At 61.6% G+C, this 15,549-nt stretch overlaps 1 protein-coding gene and 1 long non-coding RNA gene across 5 annotated transcripts; one reads left to right on the plus strand and one right to left on the minus strand.

Annotated features, from left to right (window-relative positions):
- Positions 1-315: 315 nt before the first annotated feature.
- On the minus strand, positions 316-9,772 carry CLCF1 (cardiotrophin like cytokine factor 1). Of its 4 annotated transcripts, none has more exons than XM_058689810.1 (3): positions 9,597-9,772; positions 3,569-3,735; positions 316-1,741 (listed from the first exon to the last, which is right to left on the minus strand). In XM_058689810.1, exons 1-3 carry the CDS (start codon positions 9,610-9,612, stop codon positions 1,247-1,249), a joined length of 678 nt encoding a protein of 225 aa, XP_058545793.1. In that variant the 5' UTR covers positions 9,613-9,772; the 3' UTR covers positions 316-1,246. The 4 variants fall into 4 exon arrangements, with proteins under 4 accessions (XP_058545793.1, XP_058545792.1, XP_058545794.1 ...); XM_058689809.1 differs by lacking the exon at positions 9,597-9,772 and adding an exon at positions 8,894-9,022; XM_058689811.1 differs by lacking the exon at positions 9,597-9,772 and adding an exon at positions 6,783-6,851.
- LOC131488241 (uncharacterized) lies at positions 3,850-4,617 on the plus strand. Its single transcript, XR_009250130.1, has 2 exons — positions 3,850-3,931; positions 3,970-4,617. It is a non-coding gene; the product is annotated as an uncharacterized LOC131488241 (long non-coding RNA).
- Positions 9,773-15,549: the final 5,777 nt, after the last annotated feature.

The raw sequence follows: 15,549 nt of genomic DNA on the forward strand, positions 1-15,549 counted from the left end.
GCTGACCAGAGGCGCAGGTGGACAGCTTCGCAGGGAGACAGACCTATGAGACCTTTAAAGTAATCCAGAGAGGGGAGGCGGGCTGAGCAAAGGCCGGGAAGGGGAAGACACGCGGCCAGACAAGATGTTAGAAGGACTAAAGGGACGCACCGTGGGTGGAGGAACAGAGTGTGCTGTGGGCACCGTGCTCCGTGGACAGGGCAGAGCCTCTTCCCCAAGCTCTTTGCCTCTCCGAGCTCTGCCCTGGACTGCCAGGCTCCAAGCCATCAGGCACGCGGGGGCCCAGGAAGGGAAGCACCAGGCCAAGCAAAGAGATGAAGTCCTGGGGCAAGCATTTTATTTGTTAATACAAGAATAGAAATTCTGCAATAAATATCATCTAATAAATAACATCTCCAAATAAATAAATATTAATACAACAAACTTAGAGTCATGAGTGGGTGAGGCTGGGGGGGCAGGGCCTGGGGGAGCTGCCCCCCGCACCCCGAAATGCTACTGCAATGTAAACTTTCAGGAAACCCTGTGGCTGTGGCTATGGTTGCCCTCCCCAGCCTGGGCAACCCACAGATACCCTGGAAAGTGGGTGGAGAGGAGGCACCATGATGCCGGCAAGAAGATGCAAGGCAAGGTCCTTTTGGCTGCCGTCCTGTGCCACTGACTGCCTTGGTGAGCCGTGGGTCCGCTCTGTCCCTGCCCCTATGCTTTTAGTATGAGCTCCAATGCAGATCCCACCTCCTCCGCTTTTAAATCCCGTTTCTTCCCGTTTGGACTTGCCACCGTGTGTGTGTTTCCTGAATTGGATGTACTGGGCTATTTGGGGATAGGGGAACAACGCCCATCCAAGGAGAGTGGGGCAGCCAAAGGGCTCCCCCCGCCCCAGAAAGGCACATGCTGCGGTGGCCCCCCTCCCTGCCTACGGGCATGCTTCCTGGAAGTGCCGCGTGAGGGGCCTGTGGGCGCCGGCAAGTGCCGGGCAGGAAGCAGGAAGCTGTGAGAGCCTTCGCACCAACTTGAACCACTGCGGCCCCCGGGAGCGCTCCTCCCTGTGGAAGAGACCTGCAGGCCTTTGGAAAGCGGGGAGGGGATAGGCCCTGTGGATCATGCCCTCTTCCAAGTCCGGAGAGGGCCAGAGGCCCATGGCTTCTGTCTCCTGGCTCAACAGATGTTGGCATATGGGTTTCTCCCTCCCAGAGTGGGAGCAGGATTTGAGGGAGGAGAGGAGAGAGGAGGCGGTAAAGGTCAGAGATCAGAAGCCATGGGCTTCCAGGTGCAGGGTGACCGCCGCCGGCGGGGGCTGCGTCTTCTTCTTGAGCCGGTTGAAATCCTTGGCCGAGCGCCACAGCCAGGTCTGCAGCTCCTTCAGCAGCCAGAAGTCGTCCATCTTCTGGAGGAAGTCGCTGTGGGCAGGGCCGGGGGCCCGGGTGGGCTCGGTTCCGGGCAGAGGCTGGGGCAGAGGGTAGCCCAGAGCTGCCATGACGCCCGCGATGCTGCCCAGCAGGCCCTGAAGGCTGGTGCAGAAGTGGGCCAGGCTGCGGCGCAGCTCGGCTGTGGCAGCCTGGCGGTCGAGGCCACGCAAGTAGCAGAGAAGGTGGCTATAGGCCTCATAGTTCTGGGTCAGCCGCAGTTTGTCATTGAGGCTCCGCCACACATCCAAGTTGACAGTGGCCCTGGGCAGGGTCTCTGCCCCCAGCCGAGGTGGGTTGAAGTCAGGCTCGTTGAAAGGGGGGCCCAGGTAGTTCAGCTGCGAAAAGGAGAGGGCGATGGAGGAGGAGGAGGAGGAGGGCCACCGGGAGATAACCTGCCCCCAAAGCTCCTATTTCCTGTGTCCCCTGACACTGGCCCCATCTCCTCGCTAGGCCTCTCTGTGAGCGGGCCTCCCCTAAGTTTCTCCAGGGATGTCATCTGCATGGAGGTGGCGGTTGAGGCAGTGGGGGTTGATGAGAGGTGTAGGAAGAGAAAAACACGCAGGAGATACTCGGGGAGGACGTGCTGATTGGCCGTGTGTGCAAGCCTTGGGAGCGTGCCCACCACGGGGCAGAGCAGAGAGGAAGAGGAGCCGGAAGGACCCAGGTGGCCAGGCCGCAGAGGTGGAAGGCGGACCAGAAGAGTGCAGAGCCAAGAAGAGGAGTTCGAGAAGGCAGGAGTGCTCGACAGTGTGGCTGCAAAACAGAGAGCAAAGGGAATGGGCCTTAGAAAATTCTGTTGGGTTTGGCGAAAAGGAGGTGCCTGCCGACCTTGGAGAGAGCCTTTCAGTGGCCTGGAGGCCAGATTGCAGGGGGTTAAGGAGGGAGTGGGTGGAGAGGAAGCGGAGGCAGAGGGTGTAGACCACTCCTTCGAGAAATTTGGCAGGGAAGGCCAGGAGAGAAAAAGGGTCGGGAGCTAGAGGGGGTAGCAGAGTCAGGCAAAGGTTTTTGGCCAGGGAAGGGAAAAGCGGGTGGGAAGGCAGAGGGGCCCGTGGGAATCAGAGCTCCATTTGCCTCCCAACACGCTTGGTCCCACCAGCAGAAGGGCAGGGGGCAGATGGTACTCACTAAGCAGCAAGTCCCCCCAAGGAAGAGCTCCTAGGAGCAGGGCTGCAGAAGGAAGAAACTGAGGCAGTCTCAAGAGTTGGGCAGGAGGAAGGGTAGAGGAGGCAGTCTAGGGAAGAGGACAGAGCTTTGCCAACCCTCAAGGGAGAGGCCTGGGGCCCAGGGAAAGGGCTGAGGGGGACGTTTCAGCTGGAGAGAAAGGGAGAAGAGAGGGGCGAGGCCTGGGATAGGCAAGGGCCCAGGGGGAGGTTCACACGCTGACAAGCACAGAGACAAACTAATTTCCTCGGTGTATCCTGGGGCTGGAGCCAGCTCCCCCGCCACCCTCCTCCCCTTTCTTTCCCTGGCTCCAGAGTAGGGTCTGGGATGTGGAAGAGGAACACGGGAAGAGGGGGCCGGTTCCCCATGGTCCTCGGCAACTCTGACCCTCTTTCCTTCTCTCCTGGGCTCTCTGAACACCTCTGGACTGCCCCCAAATCCTCATGGCACAACTTCCATCCACACCCTGAACCTCCTGCCACTACTGGCCTATCTTCCCCGCAGCCCCCTTCCCCCAAGTCCCCCCTAGGAGGCCCAGCTAGGATGGGAGAGGCAGACAGAAGGGAGGCCCATGGGTCCAGAGCAGCAGGGCCCCAGGTCTGGGGCAGAGGCGAGCTGGAACACAGGCATGGGAGGTGGGGCCCCTCCATCCCCACCCAGCCCCGCCCGTGCAAGAGACACCACAACACGGTGTAAACAGAAGAGACTTCCCCGGCCCCCAGGGGGAGGCGGGCGGCTGGGCCGGCAGCCAGTGGGGCAGTGGGCCAAGGCGGGTGCGAGGCCTGCCCACATGCCTAGTCCTGGGGCCAGGGATGGGAAGGAGGGGGGCACCTCAGAGGGAAGGGTAGGAGATAGGCCAGACATGGGGACCGTTTGGAACCCAAGGGCCCCCTGGTGACCACTGCTCACCGGGACCCCTCCACCGTTCTGTCTCTCTTCCACCATCTTCTCTCCTCGTTCTTTGCCAATTCCCAGACCTTTCAGCTGCCCTGGATACTCACGTAGGTCCCAGCCAAGCTGCGGAGTTGGTGTTCCAGGTAGCGGGTGAGGTCGTAGGTTTTCTGGATGGAGGGGCCAGGCCCTGGGTCCCCCGTGCGGTTGAGGGCTGGCACTGCAGGGAGGTGCCAGAGCACAGCACACAGGCAAGCTAGCATCCCCCACGAGTCCCCTGCGGGCAGGAGGGGCAAGAAACATGAGGGCGGGCCCAGGTCCCGTGGAGGATGCCCAGCTGGCAGCCCCTCAGGTGTCTGTCCCCACCTTGGGCCGGGCGCAGGGTTGGTGAGGGTGGGCCGCCAGATGGGAGGCAGGGGGGATGGAGGAGGGGAGCGTTCCTGGCCTGGGTGTATGTGTGTGTGTGTGTGTGTGTGTGTGTGTGTGTGTGTGTGTGTGTGTGTGTATGGAGGCATGTATGTGTTTGAGGACGAGAACTTGGCCTCTGTGTGTGTATCTACCAGTATATATCGGAAAGCATATTTGTGTGTCAGCTAAGAAAGAGCCAGTATACGTATGCCGATGCGTATGTGTGTGTACGTGGAGGGACGGGGCCAGGCCTAGGGACTCTGGATCCAGACCCTCTGCAGTTTAGGGAGCCAAGGGGTGGGAAACAGCACATGTCTCTCTGCCAGCTGCCAGCCGTCAGCCCCGGGAAAGGCACGAGAGAGGCCGCCCTGAGATGAGTCCACACAGAGAGCCATAGGAGGCAAGGGGTAGGGTTAGATCACGCGGGTCAGGCTGAACGACAGAGGGCTGGCTCATGCAGTCAGTGGTGGGTACATTCTTGAGCAGGATTCCTGGGTGTGGAGCTGCGGGGTGGAGGTTTGCCCCATTCTTATCTAGGAGGTTGGATGGGGAGAAGTTTGACCTGAGTGAGGTCTTCTGATGAACCTACAGTAAAGAGGGTCGGGGTGGGGGGTGTGAAAGAGAGAAAGAGGGGGAATGTGATGTATCTGACGGGTTTGGCTTGCCAGCTGACGGTGTTGGAGAGTTTGGACATCCTGGGACACCAGAGGCCAGGGGCTGATAACGTGAAGATACCCGGAGGCAGTTGGGAGACATGATTTTCCCAGCTTTTAGGTGTGGGCCAAGGTAAAGAGCACTAGGCCAGGAGTCAGTGGGCACCGGGACTGGGTAAAGGCAATTAGGGTAAGGATAGGGCAAGGCTATAATTGGTATGGGGCTAGGTTAGGTTTAAGGACTGGGTTACTTTTAAAGTTTCAGGTTAGTTTATTGGGATTTGGCTGACTGAGTGTGGTTGAGGTTTGAGTCTAGCTGGGGGATGTGGTGAGGCCTGGACAGGCACAGGGTTGGCTGGGGCTAAGGTTTATTAATGTGTTGATTTAGATGTCAGATGGGGTAATGCACGGCGTGTCACTAAGAGTAGGGCTGGTTTGGGTTTTAAGCTTGGGTAGGTGTTGAGCTATGAGTCGTTTCTTCCACTTTCTATTTTCGACTTTCAAATTTTTATCATGACATATGTTGCTGTGATAGTTAGAAATGAGTTGGATACGGGTTTGACAGTTTGACTGTACTGAGTTAGGGGGAGTTTGGAGTTAGTCATAACGCTGGGTCAAGGTTTTGGAGAGGGCTTAAGACTCAAACTGTACAGAATGCCTCTCACAGAGTGTAGGGGTCAGGTGGGGACTTCCGCAGCGGCCCAGGCCATCAGTCTAGACTCACTAAGATGCGTGGTGGCTGGCAACTTTACTGATAGAGCAGGGGAGTGGGTCGGGCGGGGGGAACACCAGTCTCAGAGACCCTGCTCTTAGGGACGAGGGACTCGGTCTGAGTGCATGGGTGCGTGCGTGCGTTAGGACAGAGCGCGGTGTCAGGCACATGACTGCTCCCCTGTCCTTGTCCGCATCTGCAGCCCCTGGCTTCCCTCCTGGTGCTTCTTTCCTCGTTCGGCCTTTTCCTGCTGACTCTGTGTTCCTTTCTATTTACTCTTCCTCATATTCCAAGACAACTCCAGGCCCTTCTCTGCACGAAGCCTGGGGCTACCCTCAGCCTGGATATCTGGCAGAGTCACCTCCAAGATCCTAAGGGTACAATATGGGGTGTTTTGGAGGTGGAGACCTGCTGAGGCGAGCGGCAGCCCTTCCAGGCTTGAGGTAGCTTTCGGGACTGAGCCTGGCCTCACTCACAGTTAGCAGCAATGCTGAGGGTCCCAGCTGAAGCCCACATTGGGAGCTGGGCTCACCTCTTTCCCCGACCTTGCTTTGGTCAGCCTTTCGGTCCATAGTTCTGGGACTGAGTTTTGCCTCTGCTGTGGGGGGGGGGGGGGGGGGGCGGGGGGGGGCACCGGGTCAGGAACCCAGCTCTGGGCCTTGTTTTCCCCTCCTCTTCTGGGCCCTGTGGCACATCCCTGGGGAGAACTGGCTCCCTACACAGGGACAGCAGGGGGAGAAGCCTTTGGATAAACAAGAACTAAGTCATCTGGGCAGAAAAACGGCTCATGAAATTAACCAGACGAGGCCGGTGTTTCCAGGAATATTTCAGTTCTGAGGTAACTGTGTCACTGCAGGCGGGGAAGGGGGGGCAGGGGAAGTTGCAGAAAGATCGGACTGACCGGCCCATGGAGAGAACCAGTAAGAAGGAAGGGGTCTCAGGTACCTAGAGGGAGAAGAGGCTAGGAAGGAGAAAGGAGACAGGGCTCTAGTCTCTGTTACGACGGCTTCCACTCTGGGCAAGATGTCCCCATATCTCAGGCGGCAAACTGATGGCCATCTGGGGCAGAGAACACCTGTGGCTTAGTTGTGAGCCCCGGAACTCAGTGAGGCTTGGGCTCACCTGCGTCCCTAGGAGGGAGCATTAGGTGGGCATCGTGGAGCCCTCTCCCATCCTTCTCTCCAGGCTCCTGGTGTGCAGGTGGACAGGGGCCCCCTCCCCCAGTCCTGGCCCCTAGCCCAGCCCCCCGCCCCAGCTCTGCCTCTGGCTGCTGCCCACTGTTGTTTACATCCCGGCTTCCCTTGTGTTTATAAATCCGGCTGAGCACGTGAGGAGCTAATGAGTGCAGCTCACAGCTCACGTTTCCTGCTGGAGCCCCCCGCCCCCCCATCTTGGCCCCCCGCCCCAGCGGCCCCTAATTCCATCCAGATCCCTGGGCCCTGGGAACCTAGGCCCCCCTCATGAACACACACACACACACACACACACACACACACACTCAGCCCACGCAAGCGCACGGCCACCCTGACACGGCTGCACGGGCAGGCATACCAGGGTCCACGTGTCCTTAGCCAGCTGCCCCTCGATCCCTGGCCTGTGTCCTCCAGGGTGAACTCCTCCCTGGCCTGTGTCCTCCAGGGTGAACTCCTCCGGCAAGGGTCAGGGGCTCGGCAGGGCACACGTGCAGGGTGGCCAGGGTGAGTCAGACAATTGTCCAGGAGACTCTGCACCTGGGATGCCCTCAGGCCAGACCAGGGCCAGCTTCCTGGCGACCTTGGAGGGATGTGTTGAGGGGAATTGGGGGAAGGAAGTGGTTTAGGGGGTGGTGTGTCCGCCGTAGTGTGAGATCCAGGCACTGAGACTGTAGGCAATGACCCTCAGGGGCTCCTCCTGACCTGCCTCCTCAGGGAAAGGCCCACGGAAATAGCCCATCTTTCCTTGTCCTCCGGCTGGCTGCCCTTCCCTCCGTCTTCTCTCCCCTTCGTCCTCTCTTTGGTTCCCTGTGCCCCAGGCCACGGAGAAGTGGCTTAGTGAGCGAGTCCACATAGGCCCAGAAGTCCCGAGACCTAGCTTTGCCACAACCCATGACTGGGCTCTCAGGAGAGGGCTGTGCTGTGCACGCTAAGGTCCCTCTCAGCCCAACCGCGTGGGGTTCCACCTCTGCTGTCATCTTCAGCAGCCCCCTCCCCGCCCTTCTCTTCCAGCCTAAATGACAGAAGAAGAAACTGAGGCCCAGGGAAAGAAGCAGGCCAGTGGGCCAGCTGCCCTGCCTTGTGAAGTCAGTACCGACAGAGGAGCTGGGCTGTCGCCGAGTGAGGGGGTTCTGGACCGGGCTCCAAGAGGACCCCAGTTGTTCCCAAGGGGCGCAGGATGAAGCCAGGGGAGCTAGGCGAGGCAGCGGGCGGAGAGCCAGGCAGGGGGACCCAGTGAAGGAAACAGTCCCGGCCAGCGTGTGGGTTGAAAGGGTGTTGTTATTCAGAGGCGTGGGAGGGGCTGGGAGGGAGCGGGCAGGAGCCAGGGTGTGAATAGGCAGGTGGGATTGTGGGGAGGAATGTGAAGTGTCACCGATAAAGTAGCTGGTGTGGCTGGGTGGTGTGCACAAGTGTGAACGGGGCAGGAGTGCAGGGCTCCGTGGAGGGGAGAGGGAGCCATTAGGCCAGTCTGGAAGAGAGACAGGGGGTGGGGGGCTGCCAGGTGACAGTTGCTGCCATCTGTCTGTTTCCTCCTCAGGTTGAGTGCGGGGCTCAGGGCAGTGAGGGTGCCAGAGCCAAACTGCGGGCTGGGGGGTGTCCGGTCTCTCAGAGGAATGCATCCCTGTGTCCCCAGGGAAGGGCAGTGTGTGCTCCAAGCCGGAAAGGGGGTCTGTGGGGATTGTGAAAGCCGGGAGATGTCAGCTGGTCAAGGTCAGGATCAGAGAGTGCCTGACAGAGGTGTGGGTCCGGCGTCCTCATCCACAACCTTTCTCCAAGGCTGGGGACTTCCAGCTTCCCCTCCCGTCCCGGCAGCTCCCTCCTACCCCAGCGGGGAGGGCCGTGCCGGGCACCGGACGAAAACCGGGACGGGGTCCTCTGGGACTGGGGGTCTGGGGGGGGGGGGGGCTTCTGGAGCGCCGTGTGGAGTAACTGGGAAGGAAGGTGGAAAGAGATGGGGCTCTGGCGAGGCGGGGGGAACCCGGGGTTCCCCCCGAGGGGCTCGGCCCGAGAACTCGGCGGCGGCGGCGGCCGCTCGCTGGCCCTCCCCCTCGGCGGTGACCTCTCGCTCCCGGCCCCCTCCCCGCGGCGGCGGCGCCTTCCCCCTGTGTGGCCTCGGCGCCCCCGGCCCCGCCCCCGGCCCGCTCCCGCCCGGTCGCTCCCTTCCCGGCGGCGGGGGCGGGGGCGGGGTCCGGGGCGCCGGGCTTCGGGCTCGGCCGGGCCGCTGCCCTTTCCCGCGCGTCAACTCCCCGCCCTGCCCGTCCGCCCTCCCGCGGGCCGCCGGGGCCGAGCGGCCGCCGCCGCCGCCGCTCCCCGGCCGGTGACGGGCTTTCTCCTGCCCGGTCCGGCCGGGCTGCGCCCGTCCCCCGCACTAATCACTCCCAGGCCACGGCGGGCCGGGCCGGGGTGGGGGTGGGGGTGGGGGGCTCGCTGCCTCCGCCGCCGCCGCCCGCCCCGCCGCCCGGGCCCTACCTGCCGCCGGCTCCCCGGCCGCGGGCAGCATGGTGGGCTCCGGCCGCGCAGCGCGCAGCGAGGAAGCCGCGAGTCCCGCAGCCCGGCCCGGCCCAACCAGGCTCGGCTCTGCCCTCCGCCCTCCTCTCTCCTCTCGCCCGCCCTCCTTCCCGCCCTCCCCTCCCCGGCGGGCCGGGGAGGGAGCGCGGCGGGCCCGAGGTGTCGGCCTCCCCTCGCCTCCCGCCGGCCCGGGCTCGGGCTCCCCGCCCTTCTCCCCTCTTCCTCCCCGGCCCCCTCCTCCCCGCGCGCCGCGTCTCCCTCCCGCAGCCCCGCTCCCCGCCTGGGACTCGCTCTCCCCGACTTTTCGCGCGGGGCTCTTTCCGCCGAGATTCCCGGCACCCCGCCTCGCTGGGGCTCCAGGTTGCCGGCTCCCGGGGTCAGCGGGTCGCGCGGGCTCCCGCCGCGCTCCCGGCCACCTCCTGGCCCCGGCGAGCGGACTTCAGGAATGCCGCGTCCCCGCCCGGCCCCTCTCGAGGGCGCCCGGCCGTGCCTCTCCCCCCCCCCCCACCCCCCCCACCCCCCCCAGCCCGAGCCCTGCTGGCGGGGGTAGCTGCCGGCTCCCCCGCCCGGCCCCGGCTCGGGCTCCCGGGGGGAAGCACGGGAACCGGATCTCGCGGCTCCCGGGCGGGGGCGGGGGCCGGGGCCTCGGACGCCAGGCTCCTACCTGCTCGGAGGTCCATGGGGCTGGGGGCCGGGCCGGCCGGGCGCGGCTCCTCTCCCGGAGGCTGGCGGAGTGGGAGGGCGAGCCGCGGCTCCGGCGAAGCTTTAATAATCCCATCCGCCAGGCCCACTCGCAGGTTTTTTTCGCTCGGTTTCGGATTTTTTTTTTTTTTTCGGTGTGGGACATTCTGCAAACTTTTTTTTTTTTTTTTTTTCTGACGTGTAAAGCTGTAACCACAAATTGTAGCGGCCCTCCCCGGGGTGGGGGGAGGAGGGGGGAGGAGGGAAGGGAGGGCTTCTGGGGCTCCTCTCCCTCCCACAACACCGAGGGGGGGTGAGGTGAGGCGAGGCTGCGGCGGTACCACCCTGGGCCTCCTGGGGGAGGGGGCGGGGAGGGCATCAGTCCGCCGGCAGACTCCCCGAGCTGGGGGGAGCGGGCCGCCCTCTCCTTTTCTTCTCCGACGGCGTCGACCTGGGGTGCGGGGTCCCTGCTCTCACCCTACCTCGGACTCCTCATCTCTAACCTTCCCTCTCCTCCCCCTCCCCCTGAGTAAATGCAATGACACATTCTCCCAAATGCCAGCGAGCTGGCCTCGTAGCAAGTGATGGTGTTTTTCCTGCTGCCCTTTGTCTGGGCTGACCGCCCCCCTGGCCTATTGTCCCGCCGCCAGTCCCATTTCCAAAAGCTGGGGCTGAGTGAGGCGCTGGGGTTGGGGCAGGTGACTAACGGCCTCACAATGCCCCCTGGGGCGGGGGGAGGGAGAGGGCACCCCAGGCCCACTGCCCAGCTCGGAGGAGAGTAGAGGGCCCTTGGCCGAGGGTTTTTCTCTCAGGTTCACTAGGTTCTTCGTTCTTCCCCGCGGCCGGGAGAGCGCACAGGGGTGGGGGAATTGTAGTTCATTAATCAGCACGAGGCACCGGACCAGTTTCAACACCAGAGGCTGCATGGGTGACTCAGCGGGAATGCTCCCATTCAAGGCGATGGACAGACCCAGAGTCCCCATTTGTGAAACGCTTCCCCATAAAGACTTTTGGCTTTCTCTCGCCTTCGGGGTTTGGGGTTGTTGGTGTTGTGGAGTGCGCTCCCTCCTTCCTTCCCCAGGCCTGGGTTGGGACTTGCTTTGTGGGATACCTGGGGGACCCTTAAGCCTAGACCCTCTCAGGAGGGTCTCCTTCCTGCCCCCTTCCTCCCCCCCGCCCCCCTCCCCCGACGGAGAACTGCCAGGGAGAGTGCAGAGGAAACAGCTCTCCCCGTCTGGGGCTTCCAGACATCTCCTTTTGGTGAGTTCTTGGGGGACGGTCATTTGGTCCCCAAGGCTTGAGTACTCTAGATCCAGACCACCAATTAAACCATTTGGTAATAAGTTGCTTCTGTCCTTTATTTGTTTTCTCAAAGTGGGAGAGGTGGTGGTGGGCCAACCCTGGAAGGTGATTCCTCCCCGTGCCCCCCAACAGCATCAGATTCTTCAGTCCACGACTCCTGCCCCGTGTCCGTGTCCCTGAAGAAAGGACGGTGCCCCGCCAGCCCTGCCACAGCCCCTCCAGCCTGCGGGTCAGAGCAGGCGGCATGGTCAGGACCAGCGCTAGGTTCCCAGGGCAGCTCTTCCCTTTTCTGCACTGTGTGGACTGAGGTGGGGGGGTGGGGGGGGTGGGGAAGAAGTTTGTTTTCAATTACCTCACTGGAGTGGGACAGACTTTGTTGTTGGGTTGTTTTTTTTTTTTTTTTTTTTTTTTCCTCCTTTCTTTTTTCTTTCTAAACAAGGAGAAAAAGAGCTGGGAAAGGGGAGCTGGCTGGGGGTTGGGGGCAGGGGGCTTTCCGGGGCATCAGTAGCAGCTTTAAGGAAACCTGTCTTGGGGGGGGTGTCCTTCTGAAAAGTGCTCAGGGCCTCCCTCTTCCCCCCACCCTCCCCCCCCCCACCTCAGCCAGAACTCTGCAGTTTCAATGACATTCTTGGCGGGTGAGCCCTGAGATCTTTTGATGCCCACACCAAGGTCAAGAAGGCAGATGTCCAGTGGGTGACTGGCACTGAGGCCAGCCATGGGGTCCTCAAGCAGCCTCCCTTTCAGAAGGAGGGAGCCACGAACGGTGGGGAAGTGGGGCGTGCAATTCGTCCTCCCCTCGTTTGTAGCCTGCTCCTTGTGGAGAGTGTCTGCACAGACAATGTGGTTTGGATTTGGCTGAGCCCCCTCAGCACCTTATAAAGCACCTTGCTGAGTCAGGGAGAAAGCAGCCCCCACTCGGGAGAGGAGGAGGGGACCGGGAGAGAAAGGGAAAAGAGGGAGAGGGGAGCTGAAGGAGGGAGGTGGGGGGCTGAGAGAAGGGAAGGGCAGAAAAGTAAATGGGTGGGAGTAGGAAGGAGGGAGGAGGCAGGAGCCCAGGGAGGAAGAGGAACAGACTGCAGTGGAAGGGGAGAACCCCCCCATCCCACCACACGCCCAGCAAATACTCGCCTCGGGAGGCCAGAAAACATTGCTTTGCAGTAGCTGAGGGCCTGTGGCCCTGAAATGGGGACCCAGGCCAAGGGGGGGCAGGGACAACTGGCTTTACACACAGCCACCCCCCCACACCCACCCAGCTTGTTATGGTGACACTGCACGCTGGAGAAGTCGCCTTCTCCCTCTGCCTCTTGTCTAGACTTGCATCCCTGCCCTCTCCCCTCAACCAGGGGGTGGCCAAGCCCCCCCCCCCCCATCTTCCCCACTGCCAAGGGGAAAATCAGCTCCATCTCCAAGCTGCCAGTGCCCCTCTGCCATGTCTGGGCAAAGGCAGGAGGCTAGGAGCTGCCAGGTGGGTTGGGGTGGGGGCTGGAATAAAGACCTTGCCTTTCTGCTGCCAAATCCTAAATAGGGTGGGCTGTGGGAATTGGGGGAGAGAAGGAAGAAAGGAGAGGCAGAGCGTGATAGCTCCCCCTCCAGGATTTCTGTGGCGTGGGGGCACAGGGGGCTGCCCTCTGATTTCCAGTTGGGGATGTCAACTTCCCACTCCCCTGTGGCTCTCAGACGGGATTCTTGTTCTAGGATTGCTGGTGAGGACAGGGCAGAGGTTACAGGAGACCCCTGCCCCCTGAGCCCCAGAGCCATCTGTCTTGGTACATGGTGCGCAAGAAGTTTCCGAAACCCTGCTGGGTGCTAGGCGCTACGAAGACAGAAGAGGGAAGGAAAACCCACCCCTGCCTTTGAGAATTTCATGGTCTGGTGACAAGGGGCACTCATTTAAACTGAGAGATCAGAGGATAGAAAGGGCGGGAGAGCTCTGGGAGGAGGTGGAGCTTCAGGGTGGGAAATATGCCACAGGAAGATGAACCGAGGGAGCACTGGCCCTGGCCCACGGGGCTCCCTGTTCTGCGGAGAGTCAAGCTGGGAGTCAGGACGAGGGGCTTCCAATTGGCCAGCGGCATGGGCTCGGGAAAAGCCATCGCCTCTCGTGGAATGGGGCATGACCCCTTGTGCCCTCCTCCCCAACAGGATGGTGGGGGATCGGGGAGCTCATGAGGAGGACACTGCTTGGCTGCCTCTCTGGCCTTCCAGTCTCCAGGCCTTATCCACAGGGAGTGGCAGGCCAGACCCCAAGGGATGTGGCTGGGAGGGGGGCGGGTCTGGCACCGGGTGATGCTTCAGTTGCCCTCCAAGGGGGTGGGGTGAGTCAGTTTGGGCTCAGGGACAGGCTAGACCTCTCCCTCTCACCTTCCCTCCCTACTCCCATAGCTGGTACCCCCAGGAAAGGCATTCCAGACACCCCCCAAATCCCATGTCCCACACAGCTGCAGAAAATTGGCACTGAAGGGGTCCTGGGCCCCAAGGATGTCGTGGATTCCCGAACTAGGGAAGCCTCTGATCCAGTCCCCTCCTGATGGGTCGGCAGGAATGAGAGTGTTGGCGAAGCCCACAGAGGTAAGTGAGGACACTCACTAATTCATTCATGTGTTGACCAAACATGTCCTGAGTACACAGACAGGAGCCCCACGGGGCCATGGGGATGAGGGGTGGAGGCTGACCTGTGTGCTGGCAGGAGAGGCAGGGGCCTGCCAGTGCCTGCTGCAATGCCTGGCATTTCTTGGTGACACTTTTACTCCTTTTAGGACTCTAAGGCTTAACTAATGACAATAGTTTAAACATACTGAGCTCTCACCACGTGTTGGGTCCTGTGCTAAGGTTTTTCGTGGACGAGACCATTTGATTCTTGCTGTCACCCCAGAAAACAGGAGCTGTGATTTACCCATTTTGTATGTGAGGTCCCTGAGGCTTGGAAAGATGAAGTCACTTGTCTCAGGTCACACAAGTGGCGGAACCAGGACTGGAACCCAGCACTGTCTGCCCTTTGAATTACACCATTCAGATGCCAACGTGGGGCACGCGGAGAGGGGAAGGGGCTGGGTGCTGGGAGCGGGCTCCAGAGGCACCAGGACTAGCCAGCGCCCCCTGGCTATGAGGTTATCTAAGCTGGGGCCAGCCTGCCGCTATGGGACACTAAGATGTCCCTTTGGACAGAAAGAGAATCTCCCTGTGCCTGGAGCGGGGGACCTGGGCCCTCCTGCTCTCTGCCCACTGCTGACGTGGACTGTGTGGCACGTGGGGGCAGGCACCTGACCTGGACCCTCCTGGGCTGGCGAGAGTCAGCCCCCTGAAAAGCGCTCCAGTCCCCTCAGCTAGAATTGTAGATTCCAGGAGCAGGCGAGTGGGTTTGAATCACGGAATGAGGACCGAACTGCGTGTTAGGTCCCCACCCACCCACAGCCAGGGAGAGGGCTTCCCTGGGCTTCCGAGGGCCCTACTATTTAGCCTGCAAAGTGAGGGCCAGGTAGGCTCAGAGGCTCTTCCTGGGCTGCCGGGGGCTCCCCCGGATCCGCATCCCTGACGGGAGGCCTCCTCTCCATCACCTCGTGCACGCGCCACTGGCTGCAGGCGTGGGGGCCACCAGCAGGGCTGTGCACTTTCCCTTTCCCTCCAGTGGGCACGAGCCCAGAGGGCCCTGCCTCACCCTGCGCTGGCGGTGATGTCAGCGGAAACCCCAGGGTGCTGAGGACCTCCTCCTACCTCAGCCACGGCCCTACCCTGCCCTGCATCCTGCACCCACACCTGGACGGGCTCAGCCTCCCAGAGGACACCGCGCCCACCTGCCCCCCGCTTCCCCGGGAAGCTAAGGGGAACCGGGCCCTGCTGCCTGCCTCTCCCCTGCCCGACCTAGGCTTCGTCTCCCCATCTGCAAGGATGTCTGGGTGATGAGTGGGTACCGGAAGGCAGGGGCAAAAGGGGTAGCCCCAGATGCTCAACTCCTCCCTTGCCTGCCAGGAGCTTTCCCCGCCATCCTCCCAGGATGTTCCATTGCCCTGGCCAACCCATGCCTCGGGCTCCGTGACTCCGTCTCCCCTGGCAGAGGAGTGGGGTTACCTCTCCCTGGGCTGGAAGATCCTTATCCTGCCCTGCTGAGTCACTGCCGGCTCCTCCCGCTCTGTCCCCTCCCTCCCTACCGGCCTCCCTCCTTCAGACTTCTCCAGCTTTCTCCAGACTGTCTGGGTTCCTCAGGGGCCCCAGGGGTCAGAGGACAGACAGCATCTCCCTGAGATGACATGGAGTCCCACCCCGAGTGACCGCCACCCCAGCACTGTTGGGACAGTGACAAGGAGTAAGGGCGTCGCTAGCTGTGTGACCTTGGGCAAGTCACTTGGCGCTTCTACACCTCACTTTTCTCCTGCACGGAACAGGAATGATGATAATGGTAACTTCCTCGGAGTAAAAGGACGATTGAGCTAATACAAGTCAAATCTCTGGTACTCAGCACTCGATAACGTTGCGTATTATTGTTACCTGCCCCGTCGGGCCCTATCCTCCTGTCTCGGCTAATGACGCCACCTCCCCCTTTCCAGTCCCCATGCCCACATGCCTGCACCTTTTCTGTTCTTTAGACCCTGCTTTCCTCCTGCAGCCTGTCCCCACAACCCCAACGGGATCTGACCGTG

This window comes from Neofelis nebulosa, chromosome 10, assembly GCF_028018385.1.
Source record: "Neofelis nebulosa isolate mNeoNeb1 chromosome 10, mNeoNeb1.pri, whole genome shotgun sequence".
NCBI lineage: Eukaryota > Metazoa > Chordata > Mammalia > Carnivora > Felidae > Neofelis > Neofelis nebulosa.